We start from the raw sequence: 26,781 nt of genomic DNA, 5'->3' as shown, positions 1-26,781 counted from the left end.
GCTCCGACTTGGTAGGCGAGCATCTGAGTCCTGTGGGAACTAGAAATTCTTCTATGGCGTTCACTGCTTCTTGCAAGATGTCCTGCACCATGCCCGGGGTTCCTTTGGACACCCACATGGTGATGTCATCTGCGTATATGGTATGCTCGAGCCCGTGGATCTGCCCTAGTTTCTCAGCAAGTCCCGCCATGGCAAGGTTGAAAAGCATAGGGGAGATGACCGAGCCTTGGGGGGCGCCCCTGCTCCCCAGCGAGAGTGTCTCCGTGGAGAGGTCGGCAAATCGGAGCGAAGCCGTCCTGTTATCCAAGAATGACTTGACGTACGAGTGGAACCTAGCTCCGAGGTTGAGTTCGGAAATGGTGTCCACAATGTATTGGTGAGAGAGGTTATCGAACGCTTTCTCTAGATCCAACCCAAGAATGGCCTTGGCGTTTCTAATGGGGTCATCAGTGATTTGGTGCTTGATTAAAATCATGGTGTCTTGAGTTGATAGACCGGGTCTAAATCCGATGAGGGTGTGTGGTAACAGTAGGTGACTGTGTTGTGACGTCACGAAACAGGAACTTGTGAGGGAGCAGGAGCTCGCGACGTTTATGGCCTTCGGTCAGGCTCCCTCTGTCGTCTCCTACGCTGTTACACTTCGTGAGGCCGAATGTAGCGGCGTAGCCGAAGAACGAGCTCGCCGGAGCGAGTGTCGAAATGTCGTGAGTGTCCTGTTCCCACGTGACCATATAACTGTTTTGTGACGTCACGGCACATTATCCTCCTGGTAACGAAACTGAATCTGGCCGCAGAAAACCTGCTGTATTAAATTATTTACGGCGCTCTGAGACGTGTCACTATTTTTCTTCTTCTAGAGATTAGAAGCTCTAGGGCCTTCGTTTAACGCAAAAGAAAAAAAAAAAGAAACGAATAGTTGGGAATATCGCATTCAGTACCATTTTTTTAGGACCTCAACTCTCTTCGAACGTCCCGTGCTGATCGTCCCGCCACTGCCATCTATCGGCAGGTTCGTGCCAGCGCGTGCCCCGCCCGGGTCAAGTTCACGGCGTCTACCGAGACGGGTGAGCCCTGTCGCATCTACAAGGGATGCCGCGTCTCCACGAAGTGCAAGGCGCACTTCCAGCAGAGCAGCGAGGACCCCGTGACGTCATCCATCATGTTCATGCCGTACCTTGAGGGCGTAAGTGGCCTCTATATGGAGTATTCAAGTGACGTCACGTACGCCATACAGTAGTCCTATTCATAGCTTCCACTGTGCTGCTGGAGATAAGCGGATTGACATAACACGCAGGCTTTCACCGTGCTCGCTGTACTACAATATGGCGACCTTGATGACGTCAGTGCATACCCCGTCTATGCAGCAGACCGAGACTCTACACTCTTAGGCAAAGTTACGCTTTCCAGTAACGAACGGCACGCGCGTTATCAGAAGGGGCACTCCAAAGGGTGTAAACTGTTCTATGCTGATAACGCGCGTGCCGTTCGTTACTGGAAAGTTCCGGGCTCGCAGCGTTAAAGAAAGGAAACGCATCAAGGCAGATAACGATTATTGTTGTGTGGCAGAAGGGGCAAGCCAAAGGGTGTAACTTTGCCTAAGAGTGTACACACGGTAGACCGATACGAATAAGATTGAAGCAATTGTAGCATTCCTGCGGGATGCAGGCCTCGACGAGACTGTGTAAATAACTTTCGTGTTAGTGCATTTGTGTTTGTGTGTGTGTGCTTTGTTTTATTTTTATCTCACTGCTTTTCTTTAATGCCTCACCAGCTTGCCCAGAGTAGCATATGTCATACCTATTGCTAGGTTAACGACTTCAAGTATTATAACTACCTTTCTTTTAATGCGGGCTGAAGTACCTGATTTTATTTAACTTTTTCCGTCACCGTGTCTCTATATGGAAACACAACTTACTTATGAATGATCTGACTAGTGACGATACATCATAACGGCATGTTGGAAGTCAGTTTAGTGCAAGAAAGAAAGAAATTATATAACGCTTCATCTTTAGAGTTTAACATTCGCAATCCACTAATTTTTGTAATTGTGATGAGTGAGCTGATGTGACTTAAATATTGGTGCTGCAGGTTCAAAAATGTCTTCAGAACACTTGGACATAATTAATGACTGAATGCTAAAGTTTCCAATTAATTCATTTCACGAGCACTTATTTACCTATGGGATTGAAACTCTGAAGATGACAAAGAAGCTTGAGAAGAAGCTAGGGATCTTGTAACGAGCGATCAGATGGGAAATGCTAAATGTGACTATCAGAGACAGGAAGAGGACACTTTGTGCTAGAGAGCGGAAGGCTGTAGCTTGTAATCCAGATATAACTGAGAAGGAAAAACGGAGAAGGGAAGGTTGTGAAGGGAAGGAAAATGTTGGCAGAGGTGGAGTGACGAAATGGGGAAACTTGTAGACATATAAGACGGGGTCTGCTGACGCAAAGGGCAATTGGACATCGACAGGAGAGGCCTTCTTCTGGCAGTGGAAACAAATGGAAGTGAGATAACATGATGATGATGATGATGATGTGGTTCATGAACCAAACAGTTAAACGCGCCTACTTGTTGCATCTCATTTTATTATTTTTCCAAATGAATTAATAATCATTACATCTTGCCACTTAAGCTGTAATCGGGCCCGATTAAGTTGTCGGGCAATCTCAGTTTTCTCTCGCGACCTTGGCTGTACTCTTGGGGACATCTAATGAAGTTATTCACTGATGTCGCTTCTTCCATTAGTTCTCAGCCGTGAGCACGAACTCATTTTCATGGGGCATTCCAAATATTAAACCGAATAAATTTTAATTTATATCGGTTATCCGTGGCACACTCGCAGTCATGGTTTGAGCGGCCCAAGCAGCATCGACGAAATTACAACTCTCTATAGTCCAAGGTGCACACATTCACGCGGTCACTTCGTTATAATGGGTGGGTCCGGAGAACAGTTGCGCAATGAGGGCGTGCGAGTTCTCAAAAACATCTTTGCTCGCGTTCGCGACACAGGTGACGGACTTCTGCGAGAGCACCAACAAGACTCACAACATCTTCGCACCCAACAAGCACAACCATCTTTGTGAACGCAAGTCCACGTGGGAAGTTATCAGCGCCAACGAGGATTTCAAGGAGTGAGTGAAACGCACTTTGCTTTAATTAGGTGTGTGTGTGTGTGTGTGTTTCTGTGTGTCTGTGTCAGGAGGTATTGGTGACCATAGCGGGCGCTGACTGCAGCAGGTAACATAGTTTTTATGACAACCCTATTAAAGGCAGTGTTTCCCCTACGGCCGGCACGACGCCTCTTGTCACCACCTTGATGCGAAAAGAGGAAGCGTCTGCCTGCACGCCTACCTGCTCTTCAGTCGGTCGGTCGAGCTAGACCTTACCAGACCTGACCTGAATGATTGACTTTTTCTTGGGGTACTTTACGCACCTTCCGGGGGCTATGTATGTATGTATGTATGTATGTATGTATGTATGTATGTATGCTAGCCGCTTCCCCGCCTGTCTGCGTCACCGGGCAGCCCGTGTTTGAAGGTACGCGAACACATTTATTTTTATACATTCGTGTTCATTCGTGTTTACATTCGTTATCCAGATTCGTTATATACATTCGTGCTTTCATTTCGCGGTATACTGAGGCGAAGAATTTGACACCGAAATCGTCGCACCGACTGGCAGTGGGCCATTGCCGTCAGCGCCTTCGCAGAGGGAGGGGCGGTATGGGAACACAGGCATGATGAGCGGCAACGGAGCCAACTGTGGAAGGAGACGATGACGACGAGGAACGCGCGAGCAGTGGCACGAGTCATTGCTGATGATGATAGTTTTTGTTCGCACACATGAAGATTTCGTGGAACAGTAGCCATTAACAGCTTCCCTGTAAAAGAAACAAGAGAGGAAACACATTTTGCCGCACGCAAAGTAAATTCTAGTGTTTAAGTTCGTCTCCTTTGTAGTGTCAGTTTGTGCTGCTTTCGCTTTAAAGGTGGCTAACATGGCTTTTTTTGTTCGGTGCCTCTTCAAGCCTATATTGGCGAAGGGTGATTGCTACAGCTTAACGTTTCTGTTTCCTCCTAATGCGTGCTCTGTTTCTATTTGTGCGCCATCACGAATGTGATCCCTGCGCAGGTTGGTCTCGACGAAACCCGACAGGGCCTTCGAGGTGAAGTTCACGGAAGTGCAGAAGCGGGAACGCGCGCTGGGCAGAGTGATCTTCGCGTTGGACGTCTCGAGCAGCATGGCGGTAGGTGTGACGACAGACAATGTAAATGCGAGGGTTACGAGGTGGCGGACTGTACCTTGTGTGGGCGGTGATGATAATAATCGCTAATGGCGATTCCTGTGAATCAAGGGCGCGGCAACATCGTAAACCGTTATCTATGCCGGTGACAATCCCGCCCCCTTCTGTCCTCTGCCCCCGCCCCCCCCCCCTTTTTTTTTCACCAATACTGTAAACCTATCTTGCATATCTCTATTTCTCGGCAGTTAACGCTTCCATCAGCGTTGAACCCAAGCGCTTCTGGAAGGCGGACGGTCCCCATACGGTCCTGGCTGGGAGAATATCATGGCATTCCACTGCAATGTGCCGATGCCGTCTCCAGATTTTTTTCCCTGCATCCGACACCTGTAAAACCCAGTGGCGAATATTTGCTTCTGCATGTTTATATCTTAAGGTATATCCAGTTCGGGCCAGATCACCTCAGATCAAAAGGCACAGCCCTTTGTGCTATCGTAGTTTTCTCGATTTCTCGCTGGTCGTCGTTGCAAAACACCATGTGCACGAACTTGTTTGCATCCTGCGCGTACAATTTACCATCACTCTTTCCCTCACATTCGTAATCATTGCAACGGGCTGTCTACTCGTACTTCCAATTACTTTGCCTAAGCAGCCCAAATCACTAATCGGACAGGTCGCAGTTCCCAGTATGAGGCGTTGGGAAGGCGGCGTTTGGGACGGACGTGCCGGACACAGTGGCGTACCCAGAAATATAGTTGCAAAATTTCTCGCTATGCAAAAGAAAAAAAAGAAGAAAAAAATCGAAGTGTGACCACATGACAACAAGCTTTGGCGGTGCAATAACGTTTTTTTTTTTGGTAGGTAACTAAGGAAAGAAAGGTATGCGCATTGGCCGCAAGCAAGTGTCTACTTTGAACGTCTGATGCCACGACCGCAGGAACGAGCTAATAAAAATGAAATGCGAGCCTTAGACCACAGAGCATCATGTGCATGATTGCTGCCTGGCATCGTGCACTGGCCAGACGGCAAAGAGGCGCGGTATATGTCTTACCAGAGGTGGTGACCTCAAACGAGCCTTGAGGGGAGTGGAGAATGGGGAAAGAACTGAGTAAAGAGGAAAGTGAGGAGGGAGGGATTTGGAGGGGACCGCAGGACCCCTCTTGTGTTCAAGTAATTACGCGGCAGGTAGTTGCCAGGCGAGGGGTGGGGAGATCTCTGGCTGGAAGCGGCAAGACGTTTCCGAACAGTTTGGGCAGTGTGATATAGGGTCAGCAAATTGATGTTGCCACCATGTTGCGGTCAGAGGTGGCGAACTGTTTGGCAAAAGGTGAAAAGGCACCGATGAATGGTTTCCTGCGCAAGTGGTTGTCTGGGTTGGTGTGCATGACAGCGCGACACTATTTTTTTCTAGGGTGGGGGAGGAGTGCTGAAGCTCCATAAGCCCCTACTTGATACGCCCCTGGCTAGACATGGCGGAGTTATTGAAGTCTGTCACTTTGCCAACTGATGTCATTTCGCCATTCATTCCGAGTAACGACTGCGCGTCCATTTTAACGTTGCTACAGTTCCACTCTAGGTTTTGTGTATGCCGTTTACTGCAGTACCACTTGAAGCTGTAATGACATGAGATTTTCGACTTGTCATTTTTTTCCCTTCAAACAAAAATCCAGAGCATTAAATTACAGAACTATAAACTGGCAAACGTCATAGCACCCTTAGTAATTTACTTTAACACGTGTTTCTACACACCAGTTTCGGTTTCGCTATCCAGGAGGTGAAGAGAGGGAAAGAGTTTAATAGGGGGAAACTGAAGATGTCAGCCCTGCTACATGAAGGCATTCTTACTTCAGATGAAATCTTTGAGATGAAAGAATGCAAGAGGTGGAGAAAACACGCACGCACGCACAAAGAATACACAAACAAAATCAAGCCCAAATGCCCCACAGTGGGTTTGTGTCATTGTTAAAGGCATCATTATCATCAAAGTTCTTGCGGATATGACTTTGTCCGCTGTGAACACCCACTACATTAATTAATAATTAATAAATTAACCTCCTGCCTTTCTCTCCTTTGCGTCTCTCTCTCTTAAAGTATTCTTACTGCTTTTCTTTAATTCGACGGTTCATGTGGATATTACCTTAATTTCTACTTTTTCCTGCACCCTAGAATATTTATCTGCATGTGGCAACATTCAAATCTTTAATTGCCTTCGTCCTTGTCTATTTCTGTGAACCAATTGATGCAAGGCCAATCCACACCTGTGGGTATGCACCACCACCACCACCACCGCAAACAACAACAACAACAACAACAACAACAACAACAACAACAACAACAACAACAACAACAACAACAACAACAACAACAACAACAACAACAACCGTCTGCTGCTGTCGCGGTCAACAAGTTCAGAGCTAAAAAATCAAGGTCACCTCTTTCTCTTTATTTTTTGTCTTGTAGACCAGCGACCGGATCGTGTACCTCAAGGCAGCGGCGAGCCAGTTCATCCAGGCGCTCTTACTGGACGGGATGGAAGTGGGAATCGTTCAGTTTAACGAAACCGCCTCGGTGGTGTCTGCGCTGACCTCCGTGGCAGAGACGTCGAGAGAGGAGCTCGTCGAGGAAGTGCTGAAGCTAAAAGCGGGTGGCAACACCTGTATCGGATGCTCCCTGCAGAAGTCCCTCAAGGTAACGATAGTACGCCCATACCACCACCACCACTACGCCCCACCCCCTACTACTACTACTACTACTACTACTACTACTACTACTACTACTACTACTACTACTACTACTACTACTACTACTACGATTTCTACTATCCCCCTATAGCAGAGATCAGTTACTATCAGCATCATCATTATTTTCTGTTAGGCCCTCTAGTGGGGCATCACATAAGGAGTCGGGGACAACCATAGCATTAGTATGAGGAGAAAAAGCTTAGCGAAAAAAAAGTGGCAACCACAAAGGCTCCGCCATGTTGCTGCGACTCAGCTTTGTAACGCGAAACATATTCAAAATGTCATGCAAGAACAAAGCATTAACACGTAGCACGTAGTACGTATAGACAACGTGTAAAGTTCATTCCATATACTTTTTTGTTCGGAAAGACGCGATTGCTGTTTAGAAAGCTTTGACGTGAATTTTGCGGTGCGTGAAAGGGTGCATTTCCAGGCACACGAACTAGATGGCGTCACCATACTGAGAGCGAATAGGGATGCGTCTCGTCCGAATCGCATCTTTCCGTCTGCGCCTACACAGAGTAGCAACATGGCGGCGCCCTTGCTGTTGCAAATTTGAATCAATGGGCGTTATGGGGAGCTTTACCTCTAGACTTGTTTATATTACCTCTATGGAGACAACCACTACTCTCTGCTATATTCCCATCCTTATATTGTGCACATTATTACTAGTAAACAACGTTAATAGTAAACAATATGACACAAAATACGCATTCAGCGCTAATTGCAAAGCTCCTTTTTTTTGTCGCTTTTCTCTTCCGCTGTTTTAGCAAACGTGAAACCGTCACAAGCTGCGAGCTACTCTGATTCAGTACCTGCTCTTAGAAACCCGGAATTGGGGTGTTATTATGAAAATTGTCGCCGCTCCCGCCAAATCGTCGAACTCGCCATCTTGTGAGCAATGGTTGGCCCAGGCCTGCTGAAGCCTCATCTTTGAGTGACTGAAAAATGTCGCCATTACAGAATTACACAATACGGCGGAATCTGACGATCTGTATAGCATCACTCTATTGAAACAGAAAGCGTCGTCAAGCTCTGCCGAACTACTTGGCGTAGCAACACATGTGTGGTAGCTACGACCCTGTAGCTTTCTCTTCGATATCAGGAAAACGCTTGTCCGCAGCTATATGGGGTGATAGCGTTTAAATTTACCGGAATTAAAAAAAATTGCCTGTTGAGGATGACATAATTCTAGTATTTGAGCTGGATTATTCAGAGAGGTGGACATTACTTGCACGAGAAATAGAAACACATATGTACAGCTAATGAACAAAAAGCACTAATTATATTTTGAATTATTTACTTGACGGCACAGTGAAAATTTCTAATTGTAGCCGATGAGCTCGCAAGGCGGCATCTACTTGGAATTAATTTCCATAATGACACCAATTTGGAGAGAGGCGTCATCAAATTCGCCGTAAATATGCATTGTCGGTCCACTTACTTTTTTAACAAAGCGCTCTGTTATGAATTGAAGCGCAAAAGTAACTTTAACGCCCATGTATTTCGTTCCACACTTTGGGAAGTAATATCTCGAAACTGGCGTCATCCTGGAGATCAATTTCAAGTGGATACGTGTCGTAAACTCACGGACCACTATTCGTAAATTGCAATACGTGACGTAAAGTAATTAATGAACGAGCTAACTAGTGCATTTTTGTTAGTTAGTTCATTATCTGTTACGATTTTTTAGTGCTAGCATTGTCCGCCTCTTCGACTAATTCAGCTCAAGGACCATAATTACGCTATATGGCACAGGTGATTTTAAAAAATTCCGGGAAATTTAAAAGTGATCACCCAGCTCTCTTTGTTCCCTGTGGTCTTGTGCAGCCTTTACTAGTTGTTAGCGAGTATGCCCGGCGTACGCGTAGGGCAGATAACCGGTAATAACCATTCTGTAACCCTATTAGACTTACAGAATGGGTGCCAAAAAAAAAAAAAAAAAGGGAGCACGCTCGAGATGGCAGAGAGCTAGGCAGAGTTATGGAATGCGGAACTTTGCAGGCTCAAAATGAGGGCCAGATGCGCAAGATGTGGGTCATCGGGAGAGGCCTTCGCCCTGCAGTGTACGTAAATAGGCTTCTGCTGGTGATGGTGATTGGTCATTACTTTTTCTTCCTTGCAAGTATTCTAACAAGAACACTGCTTCGGGCTAGTTGATCGAAATTCGACATATCGACCAAACAAGGCAGGCGAACGGGACTTGCGGAAAACAACAACACGGACGACAATACTCGGCGACCGTGTGGTCGCCTACCCCAAGTTCATTGCCTCTGCGCCGCATGTTCAATATGTCGAAGCGTTTCAACTCCTGGCTGCGTCATTTCAGATGTTCGAGGAAAAAAACCAGTCCGCGGCTGGCTCCGTCATCATCCTCATGACCGACGGGGAAGAGAACCGGCATCCGAATATATCGGCCGTCGTCGACGAGCTGGTCACCGCTCAGGTGGTGGTCAACACGATCGCCTTCGGCACGGAGGCCGAGCGGAAGCTCGAGGAGCTGGCCCTGCGAACGGGAGGCAAGCCGTTCGCTGTCCGCGACGGTCAGGCCAATCTGGCCGTCGCCCTCGAGTCGGCTTTCCTGGACTCGGCCTTCGCCCTGCTGGACGACGCCAAGAGGCCAGTCGTGGTGAGTCGCACTTCGGTGCAGTCGTGGGTTTCTGTCTCACGTCCCTAAACGTTGTCGAAAACTCCCTACTCTATCGTTAGACAAACCATTTCTGCGTAAGCCCGCGTGGTGGAGGAAGGTTCGTGAAAGCGATCAACGTTCGCAAATACCGTTCTGTGCTTACAGATCACATATCTTGTCGGGGTCGGAAGTTAACCAAAGGTCGGTGTATAGGCAGGTTGACATTGGGAGCCCACGGTAAAACGACAAATGAGGCAGTGTAGGCTGACAAGGCTTGGGCCCCTTTGGAAGTCGGAGACGCGCAGAGCAGAAATAGTTTTGAAGAAAGACTCAGGGAACATGGATGAAAATAAATGGGCAGCTAAGGTGCACAAGTATTTGTACTTGAAGAGCGGGGACACAGGATGAAGGAAGAGGTCAAGAAGGTTGGCAACCAAGCACAAGCTAATTGAAACTGTAGGTAGACAACCAGGAATCATCAGAAAGAAAGCGAGCGAAAGAAACAGAGACAGTTAATTGGATACAAGGAATGCGAGCAAAGAGTACCATGGAGATTTACAAGAACGAGAAGAAAGAAATTAGAAGGCAAAATGTGTACGATAACACAAAGGGGAACTGCCTTGCTATTTGAGGCTCGAGCAGGTTGCCTAAGGACAGGTTGTGCTAAGGTTGTGAAGGAAGGTTGTGCTAAGGACAAAAACATACCGGAGCAGATATTCAGAACTAGAGGAGGCATGTGTATGCTGCAGCAACAATGTGGATACCACTCTGCACATCCAAATGGAATGCGAAGGAATTCGCCCAGCGAGAACCAGTTCGTAGCGTACGACTTCCGGAAGCGCTTGGACTTAAAGTAGACGGAAGGGCATCACCTGGTCACCAATCGAGGTAAACAAGAAACGTTTAGAGTATTGCTGAAAAAAAGGCAGGAAAGAGATTGATACGACCGGATCCTTTACAGGCATAGGTAACGGTACAGGGTAGATAGGTACGTTTTGAGGAAGAGAAAGAAAGATTGAGAAGATGTAGACAAAATGCCAGACTGAAAGGCATGTATAGCATACCTAATTAACTCAAGCAGGCTAGGTGACTTTTTCACCACCCTGTTTCAAAGAGGACGACAATAAATCATCGTCATCGTCATCATTGACGATGACGATGACGGGCTGTGAGTCGACGATTGTTTGAGAATACAGGGGCGCGATTATATAATTCTAAAAAAAAGAAAACGCATTGTCGTTCAAGTTAAGATCATAGGGAAGTGCTAGAGGGACGCCTTTAGGAAAATATGAACTCATATGCGAAGCTAGTTCTAGTACATGCGAGGGAGGATAACGTGACTTCTTCTAGGCTTTAATTTCGTAACTGCAACACGTGCCCTCCCTCAAGCGAATGATCATAAACTTGAGGAATATATTTATTTGCTGCTTTGACACTGATTTTTCATGAGGGCAATATCATCATCACCACCACCACAACCACCACCACCACATCACCACCACCACCACCACCACCACCACCACCACCACCACCACCACCATCATCATCATCATCATCATCATCATCATCATCATCATCATCATCATCATCATCATCATTATTATTATTATTATTATTATTATTATTATTATTATTATTATTATTATTATTATTATTATTATTATTATATGGTCAGCAGTGGCCAAACAAGAGAGCCGGGAACCTACGTTTAGACGAGGACCCCGGACGCCTACGTTCCGTTGTCGAAACGTAGGCGTCCGGCTGACGATATTTCTTGTTCGGCGACTCTTGATCACCACAAGTGAGATAACTTTATTTTTTTTTCTGCCAGATAAAGCGCTGGATACGCCACGTGTGGCGGCTGACACCCCCCTCCCTTTTCCCCCTCCAAACGTTTAAATGATCCCCCGAATTCCAGGAACCATTCTTGAATTTGTTAAAAAGAACAACATGGCACCGTGATGTTCCTGTTGCATTTTGTGTTTGCTTACACGGGCTCAAAGTTCTTCCAACCTGCCACGCGGCCACATAGCAACCAGGCCAGTGTCAAAAAAAAACAAAACTACAACATTGCGCAGATTTTCGAGCAAGCGGCGACAGTGGTGGACAAGCGGCAGTTCTCGATCCTCATCGACGCGGACCTCGGAAACGAGACGACGATCGCCGTGCATTGCAAAGGCGCGGCCACGTTCACGGCAGAGCTACGCTACCCTGATGGCGAGGCGTGCAAAGATTGCCAGAGGTCCGTCGTCGCAGTGAAGGACTACGAGACGTTCAAGATACCAGGCGTGGCCACGGTATGCAGCTGCACTAATACCTTTAGAATAATGAAACGAACGTTTCGGGGTACCAACTTCAGTTGGAGCAGGTTAAGTTAGATTAAACTACGTGGTTTTACGTGCAATAACCACCTTCTGATTATGGGGCACGCCGTATAGTGGATGACTCCGGAAATTTAGACCACCTGGGGTTCTTTAACGTGCACCCAAATCTAAGTACACGCGTGTTCTCGCACTTCGTCCCCCATCGAAATGCGGCCGCTGCGGCCGGTATTCGGCCCCGCGACCATGTGCTCAGCAGGGCAACACCATAGCCATTGAGCTACTACGGGGGGTAGTTAGAGCATGCCATCACAGTCTCGCCCAAACGGCTTATCGTAACACAACAAACGCATTGTTCTTTTTTGTATACTCGTACGCTGTTACATGCATTGTGCTAGACATAAAGGCGCTCTCTCTCTCTCCTCTCTCTCCCTCTTTCTATATATATATATATATATATATATATATATATATATATATATATATATATATATATATATATATATCCTTTAGTGCATGACCCTCCTGAGCCGGAAATAGGCTTGGTGAAGCACGAGAAATAACTTTAAAACGCGTAACGTGTGGCGAAGTCCAGATGACGGGTGTACAAGACTACTCTTCCAAGGCTTACCATCCCTCTCGGTTGTTGCTTTGTTGCTCCGCATTGAGATTTCTGTCTGTGACGATCACTATCGTCATCTCTGCTCAGTACTTCCCGAATTACTCGCTGTTTGCACGTCCTAAAGGCATACGCCTGCATACGTTATTTTCTCATACATACTTACTACATACTTAAAACCGCGGTAGTATAGCTTAGTGACCGTGGCGTTTTTTCTGTCGAGCACCAGGTCGCGGGTGCGATTGCCCGCGTTGGCGCTGGCATTTCGATCGGGGTGAAATAAAAAAAAAATGCTCGCACACTCCGATTTATTGCCCAGGTGGTCGAAATTATTCCCGAGTCCTGCATTTCGGCGTTTCTCGTAGCCCCGGGGTTGCATTTGGGAGGAAAATCCAATCAATCAATCAATCAATCAATCAATCAATCAATCAATCAATCAATCAATCAATCAATCAATCAATCAATCAATCAATCAATCAATCAATCAATCAATCAATCAATCTTCAAAAGTTTGCCTTCCCTCATACCGCGCAATTCTTGGCCTATGTACCCCGTAAAAAGGCTCTGCTGTTTCGCTTGGCAGCAAGAACAGAAGCAAAACAAGTCCCTTACAACCAACAGAATCCAATCTGTTAAACATGTATTATAGTCACGGCTATACGTATTGCACACGAATGTGTGTACACGGACGCGTACGTGCATCTATTGCACAGCCGGGCACCTGGACCCTGGCGGTGTCCTGCGACCCGAGCGCGTGCGACGTCCACGTCCGGGCCACGTCGCTGGCCCGCGATGCGGCCCGGCAGCCCGTGCTGGCTCGCGCCTTCCTCAAGCGCACCGAGGTGACCAGCGCGGCGGAGGCCGTCATCTACGCCGAGGTCACCAAGGGCGCGAACGTCGTGCTGCACGCCAAGGTCACGGCCACCGTCCTCCAGCCGAGGGGACGCGACCGGATCGAAGTGGACCTCTTCGACAACGGCCTCGGTACGTGGGTTCACAGCAAAAGTACATTAACAAAATCACAGGGGGGCAAGGAAAGCGACCTACGTAGGCTCTGTTCACAAACAGGGACACTCGCACACATAATGTGGGAATGCACCTCGCTCCCGTTTTTCTCATCCCCCCCGTCAGCAGCGAGACTGACTGGACCGCCTGGCTCAGTTCCGGGGACGTCGACCGACAGCTTGAACTGGCCGACTGGGCGGAGAAAGCCAAGCAGGCCCAGGGCCTTACTTGAGCCCGATCCCTCAGCCACGCCCCCTTTACCCTTCCACATTTCAATAAGGTTTACCTCCACCAGAACGACAGGGTTCTGTTTACTGAATCCATAGAGCTTATAGACGAATCTGAAATTTGAGGGAGCTTGTGGAGATTATCACAGCACTAAAAAAGGCCTAAACGTACGCATTTTGGCCTGTTGCTTGATGACTGGAGCGGACACAGGGCAAAATCTCAGCGCTGTTGTCTTCTGCTGGACCTTAGTCGTTGCAAAGGGAGGCGGAGGGTAGGGGGGCTCCGCTGAGCAGCGGCTGTGCTGCTGTCGCCAGTCGAACCTTCATTTTCTCTGCGGAAAAACAAAAATACAAAACATGCGTGTTCATGTGTGTTTTCATATGTGTGCACAAAATATTCATCGCTTCTGAATCTATTCACCATGCATATACGTTTGATCTTTTTAGTTAAACATACAAGGTTAGGAGTCGGTATGTTTTCAATGGGTTCTCGTGTGAAGCTTGATTTTGTCCTTTATGCCTTAAATACATCCAGCAATACTAAGGTCCGTTTAAAGTTGTGGGCCCAATAATTTTTTTTCTTTTTTCCCCTGTCATTTATGAAAAGTAGCTGTTTCCAGTAGTGAGGAATAGTAATTACGTTTTGCTGCAAGCATCGTTTGTGTCGTACAGATCATTGTTCACTGTATATCATTTTATGTATATCGCTGTATATATATCATAAGGTATAATATTTAAGCTGTTGCTAACTGAACTCACAGGTTGTAAGCAGTGTCTAGCTGCCCAATTTCTAGAACAGTTACAAAATGTGACATATGCTAGATTACCACCATATTGTCGTTTTTTTTTTAGCTTTACAGTAATAAATCCTGAATTACAGACAAAAATAGCAGCGTTGCCCTTTAATATAATTTCACATTCGCCATACAATGTGTGCGTTAAGAAATGGGATGTAATTGCAAGCGAAAGAGAATAGAGATGCGGGAAGAGGAAGGGGTCGTTGTGGTGAGGGCCTCGTATGCCTAGTATCCGTCCTGGGTGCCGGGAAGCCGAGTGACGCTGCTGATCTCATTTGCCCCAGCAAGCACCAAACAGGGGGGCAGCGCCTATGTCGACTTTCGCAAGTTTGGAAGCGCGCCCACGTGCCCCAAGAACCCTTTACAGCATGGGACATACAATAGGAGTTAGTCGTTTGCGCTGTTGCTTGAAAACTTCAAAGAAAATAAATCAAGAACTGCACGTCACAGGAGTGCTCAGCATTACCTATAAAAGGAACGTGTCCTTTCCCCGCAGGCGCCGACGTGACGGCCAACGACGGAATCTACAGCGCTTACTTCACTCAGTTCGAGGGCGCCGGTCGATACTCTGTGTCGGCTCGCGTCATCGGTGGCAACGACTCCGTCATCGTCAAGGGACGCCAGGCCTCGGGAGGGCTGCCCGCGTTACAACCGTCAGGTATGAACGGGCATGTGTGTATACGGGGGTACGATACCGCGAAGCTTTGCGCGAATTCCTTTCCCTGTGCCCCTGTGTGTACCATACGGATTGGCTCCCCTGCATTAACTCTGACGTCATGTGTGCCGTGTCACGTGGGACTGCGGCTCCTTGGTCGAGTATGACTCGTCGCCGCAGAGTGCAGCTGTACACCAGGAATGTTCGCGCGAGTACGACTCACGCTTCTCTGAGGAGTCGCTTTGCGTTGTACGATCGATCTTTGTCCGGGGGCCTTTCTTGCTTTAGCGCACGCTATCTGGTCGACTCGCTTCCTAACGGCCTAACCACCTGGAAAAGCTGAGCGCTTAATCGGGAACCGTCGTTCCTGATAGCTGAACGGCGTGTCGTTGAGGGCACCTTGGTTAGAACTTGTATTCTGTGCAGATAGCGAGGAGTATTATTGTTAATCGTGTCGAGATGTATGAAGGCTACACAATCACAAGTGGAAATAGGAGCAAGATAGCAGTTGACACCACGAACAACCGCTTAAAAACGGTCTCGAAACAAGAAAGAAAGGGAAAAGAAGCAGAAAAAAAAGAAGAGATAAGAAGGAGGGCGCACCACGACACATCACATTACACAAACAGCATGAACACCACAGACGAGCGTCTATTCCCCGTTGTTGACAATAATTCCGGCACAGCTTTAATTGTGATCCTTGTGTATCGAATTGAAGCACGCATTAAACGCGATCCGAAAAAGGTCAATCTGCTGGAACTTCTTCAGCAGTATGCAGAGTGACAGCCGCTGAAAGTTTAGCATTCCAAAAGTGCGAAAGACTCCGTATGGAAAAAAAGAACGAAAAGAAGAAACCGCTGCGTCCAGTAACTTCCATATTCAATAACCCCACATGAACTAATGGGGTTCTGTATGAAGGTCTGTCCCCGCAGAGCACGCGGGATTATTGGGTAAGGCAGTTGTGGGGCATGCGGACTTTTCAGGTGCGCCTGTCGCGAAGCCAGCACTGCGACAGGTCTCTAGGGTTTCACGTGCTAGGGTTTCAATCTAGGGTTTCACGTGCCCATAACCACGACCTTGGTTACGAGGCACGCCGTTGTGGTATTATGGATTAATTTTGACCGCCCGCGGGGTTCTTTAACGTGCACCTGAATCTAAATGCACGAGTGTTCTTGCGTTTTCACCACCGTCGAAATGCGGCCGCCACGCCCTGGATCGAACCGGCGACCTCAGGCTTATGATAACTGCGCAAAGGCGTAGCCACTAAGCTACACCACGGCAGGTCTCTTCCACTGGTGCTGCCTTCTCCGCGTAACATTCACGAAACGTGTTGGTCGCACACGGCACCTTGGATGTCGATTCATGCGTGCAACTGGCCGCAATGAAGCGAAGCATGGGAACCAACCAGGACTATATGGCTTTCTAGTCGTTGACGCTGATAAAGGTGTTCGTCGACGTATATCCGCCTTTTCGTGTATATATTGCAAACATTATCGACGTAAGCGTCTTTCTCGTTCTTCGCGATACCTTCAGAAATGTCAACGAAAAGACAACGCCACCAAGTCTTGCAAGGTTCGCATATTATCGCTCTGGGCTTCTCGCGCAGACTCGACGAGATGTGCAACGCAGGAATAATATCGACGCTAAACGTTCTCCGGCCGAGTTGTACGGCGCTTTGGTTCGCAAGCGCTGTTTTTTGCCATTTGTCGGCGCCGCATTCGCTATTTGTATGTCCAGCACCAGGGTTGGCTGAAATTTTCTATCGCATACAGTTCTAGAGAGTAAGATCCCCCCCCTCTCCCCTTTCTTTTTGTGAATGCGCGTGCCCTATAATATCTTAGCGGCTTCACTTTCGGTTCTTTTTTTTGCCATATCGCCATGTGTAGCGCCGTCTAGCGGTGGATCGACGCAACCGGCCGACGTCCAGGTCGGCGGGATTCCCCTAAGTGATTTCGTGTACGTGGACCAGGACATCGAGCAGGCCGAACCTCGGGTCCTGCTCGGCGAAAAGGCGCCCGAGTTTGTTCGCTACGCCGAAGGGGGTTCGTTCCGGCTCGCCAGCGCGATTGACGGGTCGAGTCTGCCGCCCGGCCCCATTCAGGACCTGAAAGTTGAGGACGCCTTCGTGGACGACAACGGCACGCACGAGGTCCTCTTGTCCTGGACCTGCCCCGGAGGGCACATGGATTCCGGCAACGGTGAGGAACCCATCACTGCGTGGCTATATGCCTGCTGTATAGCATCTGTCCTGCGTACACGACTGGACGTTTTCTCGGGCGGCGTGTAATATAGTATTTGACAAATACTTTTTAAGACGCATACAAGAGACACGGCACGAAGGCAAGGCCACACACAGGACAGGCGCTATTTTCAACTGTTTCCAAACAGTTGAAAATAGTGCCTGTCCTTTGTGGCGTGTCTCTTGTTTGCGCCTTAAAAAATATTTGTCAAATACGCACCAACTAGGCCCACGAAAGGTTCCTGTAAGCCATATAATCTAGTAATCTGTTATTTTCTTTGAGCCGAAGAAAAATGGTAGAGTGGGTTCATATCCTCGCATTCATGACTCCTGCTTTTGCGTGGTAAGACTTAGTGGCCTAGCTGGGCTAGGGCATTGATTCAGGCCTACGCGTCTTGTTTGATAAGAAAGCAGTTTATACGAAATATACGAAATATAAAGATAGCGTAATGTAGCGTTAAAATCAATGGTATAAGGTGCAGCTGCTATTTTTCGTTGACATTAAAAAATACATTTTCCATCGACATTGTACAACACATGTTAAAATACCGTGCACATAGTGTACTTTTAATGCCCGGAAAACGATGGTGGGGATTTCAATAACGTGTCCTCGCGTGGTCGATGGAAGCGCACAGATCGAAGAAGCTCTGAGGCCTTAAATGCCATTTTTCCATATTCCAACATACAAATTAAGCAAGATGATGCTCTTGATGATGGGTGGAAGAGGGTGATGAAACAAATCTACGGTTTGGTATGTCGATTTCTGGGGCTACGTACCAACTCCCTCGTCGTCACCGTCCAAACTGGATGCTCGGCTCAGCATCCAGTTTCGGACAGTGACGACCGAGCGTGAACTAAACAGCCAAATTCCTTTTCCCTAGCAGGACGTCTGGTGCGAGTTAGTTGATTCATCATATCTTGAAGCAAACTTATACCACGGCGAAGGAAACGACACGAAGGACGATGAACGCGAAGAAGCCGACCGTGTCTCGTCTGTGTCTCTTCTTCGTGTTCCTCGCTTCCTTCGTCTCGTTTTCTTCGCGCTGGTTAAAAAGTTTCTTTTTTCTTTGTTTCTTCTCGCTTTCCCGCAGCTTCGAGAGTCGAGCTTAAGGGAAGCACGTCCCTGACCGCGCTCCTCGGGGACTTCGATTCGGCGCCGGAGGTCCGGGACGAGACGGCCGAGGGCGGGAACGTAACGGCGGGCGCCGTCGGCTCCAGGCAGCGACTGCGGTTCTCCGTCCCCGACGAGCTGCTTTCGGTCGCCAAGAACGAGTCGCTCCGGGGCTTCTACTTCGCGGCGAGGGTGTGGAACGACGCAGGTCTACGTTCGTCGGTGTCTAACGTCGCCGCGGTCACGTTCGAGCGACCTCCGCCGCCGTCCCAGGCGTCGTCGGTGAAAGGGACGCCTTGGTGGGTCGTCGTCGTGATCGTCCTGGCCGCGGTGTTCGTCGTGGCCACGGTGGCGGCGGTGGCGGTCAAGGTCGTCGATCATCGCAGCAAGAGCAGAGGCGTCACTTTCGTCGTGACGTAGCGCGGTCGCGCCGTGCTTCCGTTTTATTTATTGATTAAAATAATGCCCTATGAATGTCCTGCGTGGTAAGTGACGTGTCCTGAGAGACATGTCCTGAGCGACGGGGGTTTCCACGTGAGTTTGCGACGTAAGCTAAATTTAGATTGCACGTTGCGGCAACGATAAAAGGAGAGGGTGAGAATTGCCGTATACTCAACGAGAACTTGAGGCATTCGCCGTGTCGTGCGCCTTTCGCGTGGCAGCGAAGCGAATGACGTGTCTTAGGACGTTAATTGGGCCAATCTGGCCCGCAGTTGTTGTGAAACAAATAAAGTACACTACCGGTTCTGCATACACACGCACGTGAGAATCAATTTTTTTTTCTCAAACTGTCAAGTCGTCCTGCAAATACTGTATGAACACCAAGGACATGATGGCTCCTCATTCCTGTCAATGCTGACAAGCTTACTTGTTTATCCTTGTCTTATTTTTTTTTTCGGTGACAGCATTTCACCCCCACTAACATCTTAAGGTTATCGCTGAGAGCAAGACTCGCATGCACGATTTGTATCACTCACTCACTCACTCACTCACTCACTCACTCACTCACTCACTCGCTCACTCACTCGCTCACTCACTCGCTCACTCGCTCACTCGCTCACTCACTCACTCACTCACTCACTCACTCACTCACTCACTCACTCACTCACTCACTCACTCACTCACGTTTCGCGTGGAATGACCCTTGTGTGGAAATTGGGAACTCACTGCTACATGCAGCGGAATAACATTTGGCTCTCATATACACGGCAGCATTACATATAGAGGCCGCTAACCTTTTCTTACCGCGTTCAAAAAGTGTTGCAGTACACCTTTAAATGCCACCCAAAGACAGCGATGGCTGGCCCGCGACGACGAAGACGACTGTAGCAGCGCGGCTGACTTAACACCTGTGTTTTGACACTACATTTGACACAGCGCACAAATTAAGGCTGCGCTGCAATTATCGTCAACGTTAAGCGTGATGATAGAGATTTATTTTCCTCTGTTTACGCGTTTCGCATTTGGCTCACTCGGGGCCACGTGCGAATCAGGATAGCGGGAAACCTTTTTTGGCAGGGCACTTCAGAGCAAAGTTAAGGCGCTTCACATTTACAGCGATAGATCTGTTATGGGCCCACTTTGCCAGTTCGTGGGCCGTGCATCGGATGCACGTTGAAGAAACCCAGCTGGTCCAAAATTGATCCCGAGTTCTCTCGCTACTCCGTCATGCCTCCTATGATATATCGTCGATTTGCAAAACGAGAACACGGTAAAAGCGGGAGCCGACGTTTCGGCAAGTGGACGTGTCTCATTCAAGGTCAAGTCCACTTGTCGAAACGTTGGCTCTCGCCTTTTACCCCCTTCTCGTTTCGCTTATCGTCTTGAATTTCCATCTCCCGCCTTCCCCGTATCGTCGTTCTTGACGCCTGGACACGTGACGTGACACGTGACGTGACACGTGACGCGTCGCGTGTATCTGACACGCACCGACGTGGTGGATTGAAGGGTCTTCGTCTGCTCTCTGATTCAGCAGCGCCTTTTGTAAGATGCGAAAATCTGATAATTCAAAAGGACCCCGATAAACATCAGAATGGTAAAACAATGTAGACTACCGTAGAGAGGTATGACACCGTACTTATCACACAACAATACAGAATGCGAGTAAACTTCTAGTTGGATGTAACATATAGCACAGCTAAGAATCTCGTAGATGTATTTTGCAAGCAGAAAAAAAAATGTGTTAGACCTGAGCAATTATCTACTTAAGCAAAGAATACTTCCTTTTCTTAAAAAAAAAAAAAAATCTGTGGTGACTTAGCGGCGAACGCGAGAGAAATGCGTTGAGTTTACCTCACACCTCTTTGAGGTCCGGGATCCATGATTTAAACCGCGCTCCTAACATTGCAAAGTGTTGTTGAGGCGCTCACTCGACGCCCGTCTTGCCTCATCTAGGAGCGTAGTGTCTGGAGCAGACTACCGGCAGTTGCGATATACATACATATATATATATATATATATATATATATATATATATATATATATATATATATATATATATATATATATATATATATATATATATATATATATATATATGTATATAGAATGAAGGAAAAGAGTACGACGTACGTTGGATTTGCACAGTATATTTCTCTGACGTTTCGGCTGGCGGACCAGCCTTTGTCAAAGTAAACTTCAAAAGTCAAAGCTTGTCAATTGACAAATGCTAGTCCACCAGGCGAAACGTCAGTGAAATATACTGTGCAAATCCAACGTACGTCGTACTCTTCTTCATTTTACTACCGCGGCCAGCGTGATTTCCTCAGCCCCAACCATATATATATATATATATATATATATTGTGACGCAGCAGTAATCACGGCTTTTATTCCGCGTCACAAGATTAGGCGAACCGACCACGCCCACGGCACGGAGCACACTCGAGAGCCAGCCCCACAAGCGATGATGAAGAAGAACCCCATATAAACCCCATATGATGATGATCGTGTACAGATGACAAAGAATAGGTGATAAATTCCCACAATATATATATATATATATATATATATATATATATATATATATATATACATATATATATGTCCGTCAAGCGGCTAGTTGCGCGGCAATTTTGCGCATATTGGCGGGCTTCTTTCACGCTCGGACAAATACTTTTATCTAGCACGTATTGAGCAACAGAAAGCTGTGTCGGGAGTTTTTCATGTTGCTCTACAATTTCCTCTTGACACTTTTCATCCACTTACAATATTTTATAAGTTGATCAATTAATTGAAACACAATTATGTAATTAGGCGGAATACGAAAAGTAATCTGAGTATCTCCAAGCGGCGGCAAAAACTAAATTACCTTGGTCCTGCCCCCTTACGTGGCATTTGCATATTTTTAAATCTTGGTGCGTAATAGTTGGGACACCCGACATAGTCGGCGATACTGCATGCTGAAAGGCTGTACGTGTCCCAGCCACTCAGCCGACGTTACCGACAATGACAGGGGCGTGCGAGTAGGGATATTTAAGACCGAATCTAATGCCAATCGAATGGTGCCAGAAGCTAATCGAATCGAATGCCGAGTACTTTCCGAATACAGTTTTCGAATAATGAACAGCCGTTCTCACCATCAGTACAGCAGGATATTCGCAATCGAGTATTTGCAACATCAACAAGTTTCTGTCATTACATTGCACCTTGCGAAGCGCTCTCTAATAAAAAAAATCCGTGTCCGTTCCCCACTGTCAAAGTGGATGTACAGCGAAGATGTTGCGGAAGTTAGACGACATTAGACAAGCACTACTACCACAAGCGACGAACTTAAGACGCGCTCGCACCTGTGCAAAAGTGCAGCACACATCCTCATCCTTCTAGGCCCTCCGCCAAGTGCAAGTGCCTTAACGCACTGAATGAATGTTTAGGAGTGAGTTGCGTCAGGAAAATGCGCAAAGTACGACTAGCACGCGAGCTTCAGACACGATAGTTTCGGATTGTTATTCTAATATACGAGAAAACATAATTCTGTTGCGCGGAAACTGAAACAGAAACTCCGTTTTCCGGCTGCCGTATTTTTTTCCCATTTGGTTCAGCACGAATCGATATATGCCGACCAGGCTGACAGCTTCGCTGCAAAACAGAAATGGGAGCATTAGGAAAAAAAAATGATGCAGCTTGTTCTCATGCACACGCCCATCGTATAGTGCGGACTATCGCGGTTTAGCCGCCGAAGTCTGGCTCCCTGAGCGGCGCAGCTTGCTGCACTCCGCACTTGCTCGAAAAGAAGCAAGTAAACTTAGAGGCAGTAAGGGTAACAGCAGACAAATTCAGGCTGGCACTCGCAAACAAATGTGCGACCTTAGAACAGAGAGATGATGATGACATAGAGCTAATGAATGAAACCGTAACTAGGTTGGCTTCAGAGGCAGCAATTGAAGTGGGAGGCAAGGCACCAAGGCAACCAGTAGGCAACCTTTCCAAATAACAAAGGACCTGATAAAGAAACGACAAAAAACGAAAGTGTCCAACTCAAGAGATAGGCGCCCGTGGTGTCGTCGCCTTTCTTGCGTGTGTTGTACTGGCGCAAAATCTTTTTAGTATGCAAGATCACCAACTAGCCCAGCAGTAAACGCTTGTGAAGATAAGATAGAATTCGCGGAACTGTCAAAACTGATCAACAAGGCGGAAACAAGTGATATTTGAAACTATAACGCCAGAGAGACTGAAGAGGCCGTAAGAAAAGGACGCAGCCTGAAATCATTGAGAAGGAAACTTGGCATAGGACAAACCAAGATGTATGCACTGAAAGATAAGCAGGGTCTTTAGTTTTAGACTTTGGGTCTTTGGACTTTTGTCAACCAAGGGACCAGGCTGGCTTCAGGAAGGGAAACTCTACAATAGATCACATTCATGTCATTAATCAAGTTATTGAGAAATACGCAGAGTATAATAAGCCTCTCTATATGGTTGTCATAGATTACGAAAATGCATTTGATTCAGTAGAGATACCAAGAGTCATAGCGGCATTACGTAATCAAGGAGTGCAGAACGGTTACGTAAATAGCTTCTCATGTTTTACATCTACTATGGCCCACGGGAATAAACTTATCTCGTAACCTTGCCACAAATCTTATGCTTGATTACGCACAGTTGATGATCCGAATTATTGTAAAACTATTTAAAAATACTAGTGCTTACTAACAGGGACTATTCCATTTGAAGACACCCGCAGTGGTTGCGTGTATAATAGATTTGGCGTACCCCCGCCAAGCTAGAGGTCGCGGGATCGAATCCCAGCCGCAGCGGTCGCATTCCGAAGAGGGCGAAATTGGGGGCACGTTAAAGAAAAAAAAAAAAAAAAGAACCGATGGTCGAAATTCCCACGGCGTCCCCCACTACGGCGTGTCTTATAATCATATCCTGGTTTTGGCACGTAAAACCCCACAATTAAATATTTTAATTCGAAGACCGATTCGAATAGGACAATATATTCGATTCGTTATTCGAGAGAGAGAGAGAGAGAGAGAGAGAGAGAGAGAGAGAGAGAGATTTTATCGATAGGAAAGACAGAGAGATCGACCTGAACTAGTGCACTCTTGCCTGCTACTTAGCGCTAGAGAAAAGGGGAGTCAAGGTGCTGGGGTGGATGATGATGAGAAGAGAAGCGCTGAGTGCTACTGCACATTATACGGTGGCCCTACTAGAGCAGCGTGTTTAGATTTGTGTTGTTCGGGAACTTCAAAAGCGCTTGTCCGCATTGAAGTTGCAGTGTCAGGCCGTGAGCCGAGAATAGCGTCCCCTGTCAGTGGTCGCCTGCCAAGACTGACTAGGGAATTGTCAAACGTCCTTCGCTCCAGCATATATGTGCTGCGCAATCGCATAATATCCGAAAGATTCGAATATTCGCACCATCTCTATAGTTACAGAGTCTCAACCGGATTGGTATACGCCATCTCTTCATAAGTTGTGCGCGGCTGCCCCCATTTTTTTGACGATGGCTGTAGGGCTGGATGGGCGAGAAGGCGTCAGCAGTGACGTCATCCGCTGGCGCGGAGATCCAATCCACCGAGAAGGGCGCGCTAACTCGTACGCTATGGAAAAAATCACCTGCAACACGGTTCTTTATTACGCATACAATAATATCGTATTGTAGTATGAGAACACACATATAAAACGTTCACGACGAGATAATTAAGTACGTGGCATATCTGCAGTACAAGTTTCTTTTTTATGGGTGCGAAAGTTAGAATTTTTCGTGTTTTTCGTAGGCTTACGACGGTGGAATAGTTTGCCGACACGACCATCGTCGCGTATGATCTAAGTGCCGTGCCTGCCTGATTGGAATAACCCAACCTTTTTTTTTTATGAAATGAATGTTAGGAGAGGTAAGCGCCTTTGTACGAGGGGCCCTTGAAAACCAACGTTGGGCTTTGTTTTGCTGTTATCGTAGCGCAGCTTTGGAAACGATCGCGTGACTACATGAATGCATTGCTAGGCGTTACGCAGTCAGGGTGTCACCAGACGATGTCGCATTGTTGGAAAAGATGCACGGCTCGTGCGCAAAAAAGAAAAAAAGAACAGAAAGAAAAAAAAAATCTTCGCTAATCCGCCCACACTCGTCGATGTGCATTGCTTATATCGAGGTCACTGCGTTGTGAAACCGCTGCACTCGAAAACGCCTTTGGCAGACAGTCAGACGGAGGAGTAACAGGAGGACAATCGCTCGCACTTGCCCGTGCGAAGCCGGCCGGGGGAGGCCATTTTGCAAATAGTTAAAGGCACGTCGGCCTATTATATCAGTGTCGTGGTTCGTGGTTAAAAGGCGAGCTTTATGTCACGGTTGACTCCGATTTACCTTATCAAAGAAAGATTAATTTTTTTTTTTTTTGCATGGGGTCTGACATGTCAGAACCACGATCTCCACGATTATGAGACATCCTGTAGTGGGAGTCTGCGCGATTAATTATGACCACCTCGGGTTGGATTTTTTTTTGACCGGCGCCCATGCAGTGAACGTCACGCGTGTGCTTTTCTTTTTCTTCCTTTTTTTTTGCATTTCACCCTCATCGAAATGCGGCCGTCCCGGCCGGTATTCGATCCCGCGACCTCGTGCTTAGCAGCGCAATCGATTTCATTATTGAAATACACGCAAAGTTAGGAAATGCTTTTTGGGCACAACCACTGAATCGAGCTTAATGAAGTTTGTTGCGTTTAAGACGGAAATATCATTTCTAGTGAGTGTATCAAGCAGAATTTTGATTTAGGGCATTGAAGTTCTTACGATATAATCCGTAATATTGGAAAGTTAAAAGGAAATTCAAGCACGGAGTTTACAAATTCGTAACTCTGCACCACGAACGGATGTCGCAATTCTGTACATTGCATCTGTTAAAGCGTCTAAAGTGTACAAATGTGATATATAACCATGCAGGTTAAGCGAAATCGTCGCAATGTTTACAAGGGTTTGCAAAAGTCCCACTCACGAGCTAATGACATACTTCAGAGCGGTGCACGAATAATACGTCAATTTTGTCTGCTTTAGAAGTCTTAGTAGGTGCAGTTTACAGAATCGCGATGTCGTTTCTTATTGCGATGTTACAAGGTTGTAGACCTGATATGTATCAGGTTTACAACTTTTCGCAAAATTAAAAAAAAAAAAACTTATGTACATGAGTTTTTAAAATTTTGCAAACGTCACAAATTTTTCTAAAACTCTGGTAGCCTAAACAAAGAATACATTTCCTATCGTTTGTAGACGTTACCCTTTTTTTCTCTTTTAAGTCCAACAAACCTAACCAAAATCTATGCAGTGATGCCGAGAAAAACGATTTCTCAGTTTCCGTTGCATATAAATAGGAGCCTTCTAGCTAAAGTTTCCTCTTAGGGCTGCCACTTAAGCTTCTAGGCTATCTCAATCTTCTTTTTACTCACACGTTTATGACTTGGGATCGGCAACTGACTTTCTGGCTTATAGGGTCCATAAGTCACTCTCAGCTTAATCAGCAGTAATTGGAATGGCTGACAGTCCTGCGTGTAATCTCTGCGGCTGCGAGGAGAGCATTGACCACAAGGACAATCTATGTCAAATGCATTCAGGAAACTAGACGATCGTCTTCTGAGTGAACAGACAACACTAGAACACCGTCCCCATCGATCACCGGCTCAGAAGGCACTGAAGGCACTTTTGTGCTTTCTGAGAACGTCTAGCTTGTGCGAGCGCCTTTGACTCTGTAGTGCTGTTCGCGCAC

The 26,781-nt window shown here is 47.0% G+C and overlaps 1 protein-coding gene across 2 annotated transcripts in view; it reads left to right on the top strand.

The window, feature by feature from the left end:
• LOC126527306 (calcium-activated chloride channel regulator 1-like) overlaps positions 1–26,781 on the top strand; it is a 69,141-nt gene that overhangs the window by 14,243 nt on the left and 28,117 nt on the right. The window contains exons 5-14 of one of the 2 annotated variants that reach the window (XM_050175091.3): positions 1,010–1,183; positions 3,013–3,134; positions 4,135–4,249; positions 6,704–6,931; positions 9,314–9,613; positions 11,692–11,910; positions 13,267–13,537; positions 15,079–15,240; positions 17,124–17,435; positions 18,568–19,061. In XM_050175091.3, coding sequence (XP_050031048.2) covers positions 1,010–1,183; positions 3,013–3,134; positions 4,135–4,249; positions 6,704–6,931; positions 9,314–9,613; positions 11,692–11,910; positions 13,267–13,537; positions 15,079–15,240; positions 17,124–17,435; positions 18,568–19,007 — 2,343 coding nt within the window. In that variant the 3' untranslated portion in view covers positions 19,008–19,061. Of the gene's footprint in view, positions 1–1,009; positions 1,184–3,012; positions 3,135–4,134; positions 4,250–6,703; positions 6,932–9,313; positions 9,614–11,691; positions 11,911–13,266; positions 13,538–15,078; positions 15,241–17,123; positions 17,436–18,567; positions 19,062–26,781 lie in introns of those variants that run through there. The other variant, XM_072284455.1, reaches the window with a different exon arrangement.

This window comes from Dermacentor andersoni, chromosome 9, assembly GCF_023375885.2.
Source record: "Dermacentor andersoni chromosome 9, qqDerAnde1_hic_scaffold, whole genome shotgun sequence".
Taxonomy (NCBI): domain Eukaryota; kingdom Metazoa; phylum Arthropoda; class Arachnida; order Ixodida; family Ixodidae; genus Dermacentor; species Dermacentor andersoni.
Note: the sequence above shows the minus strand (reverse complement) of the source record. Positions and strands in the feature narration are given on the sequence as shown.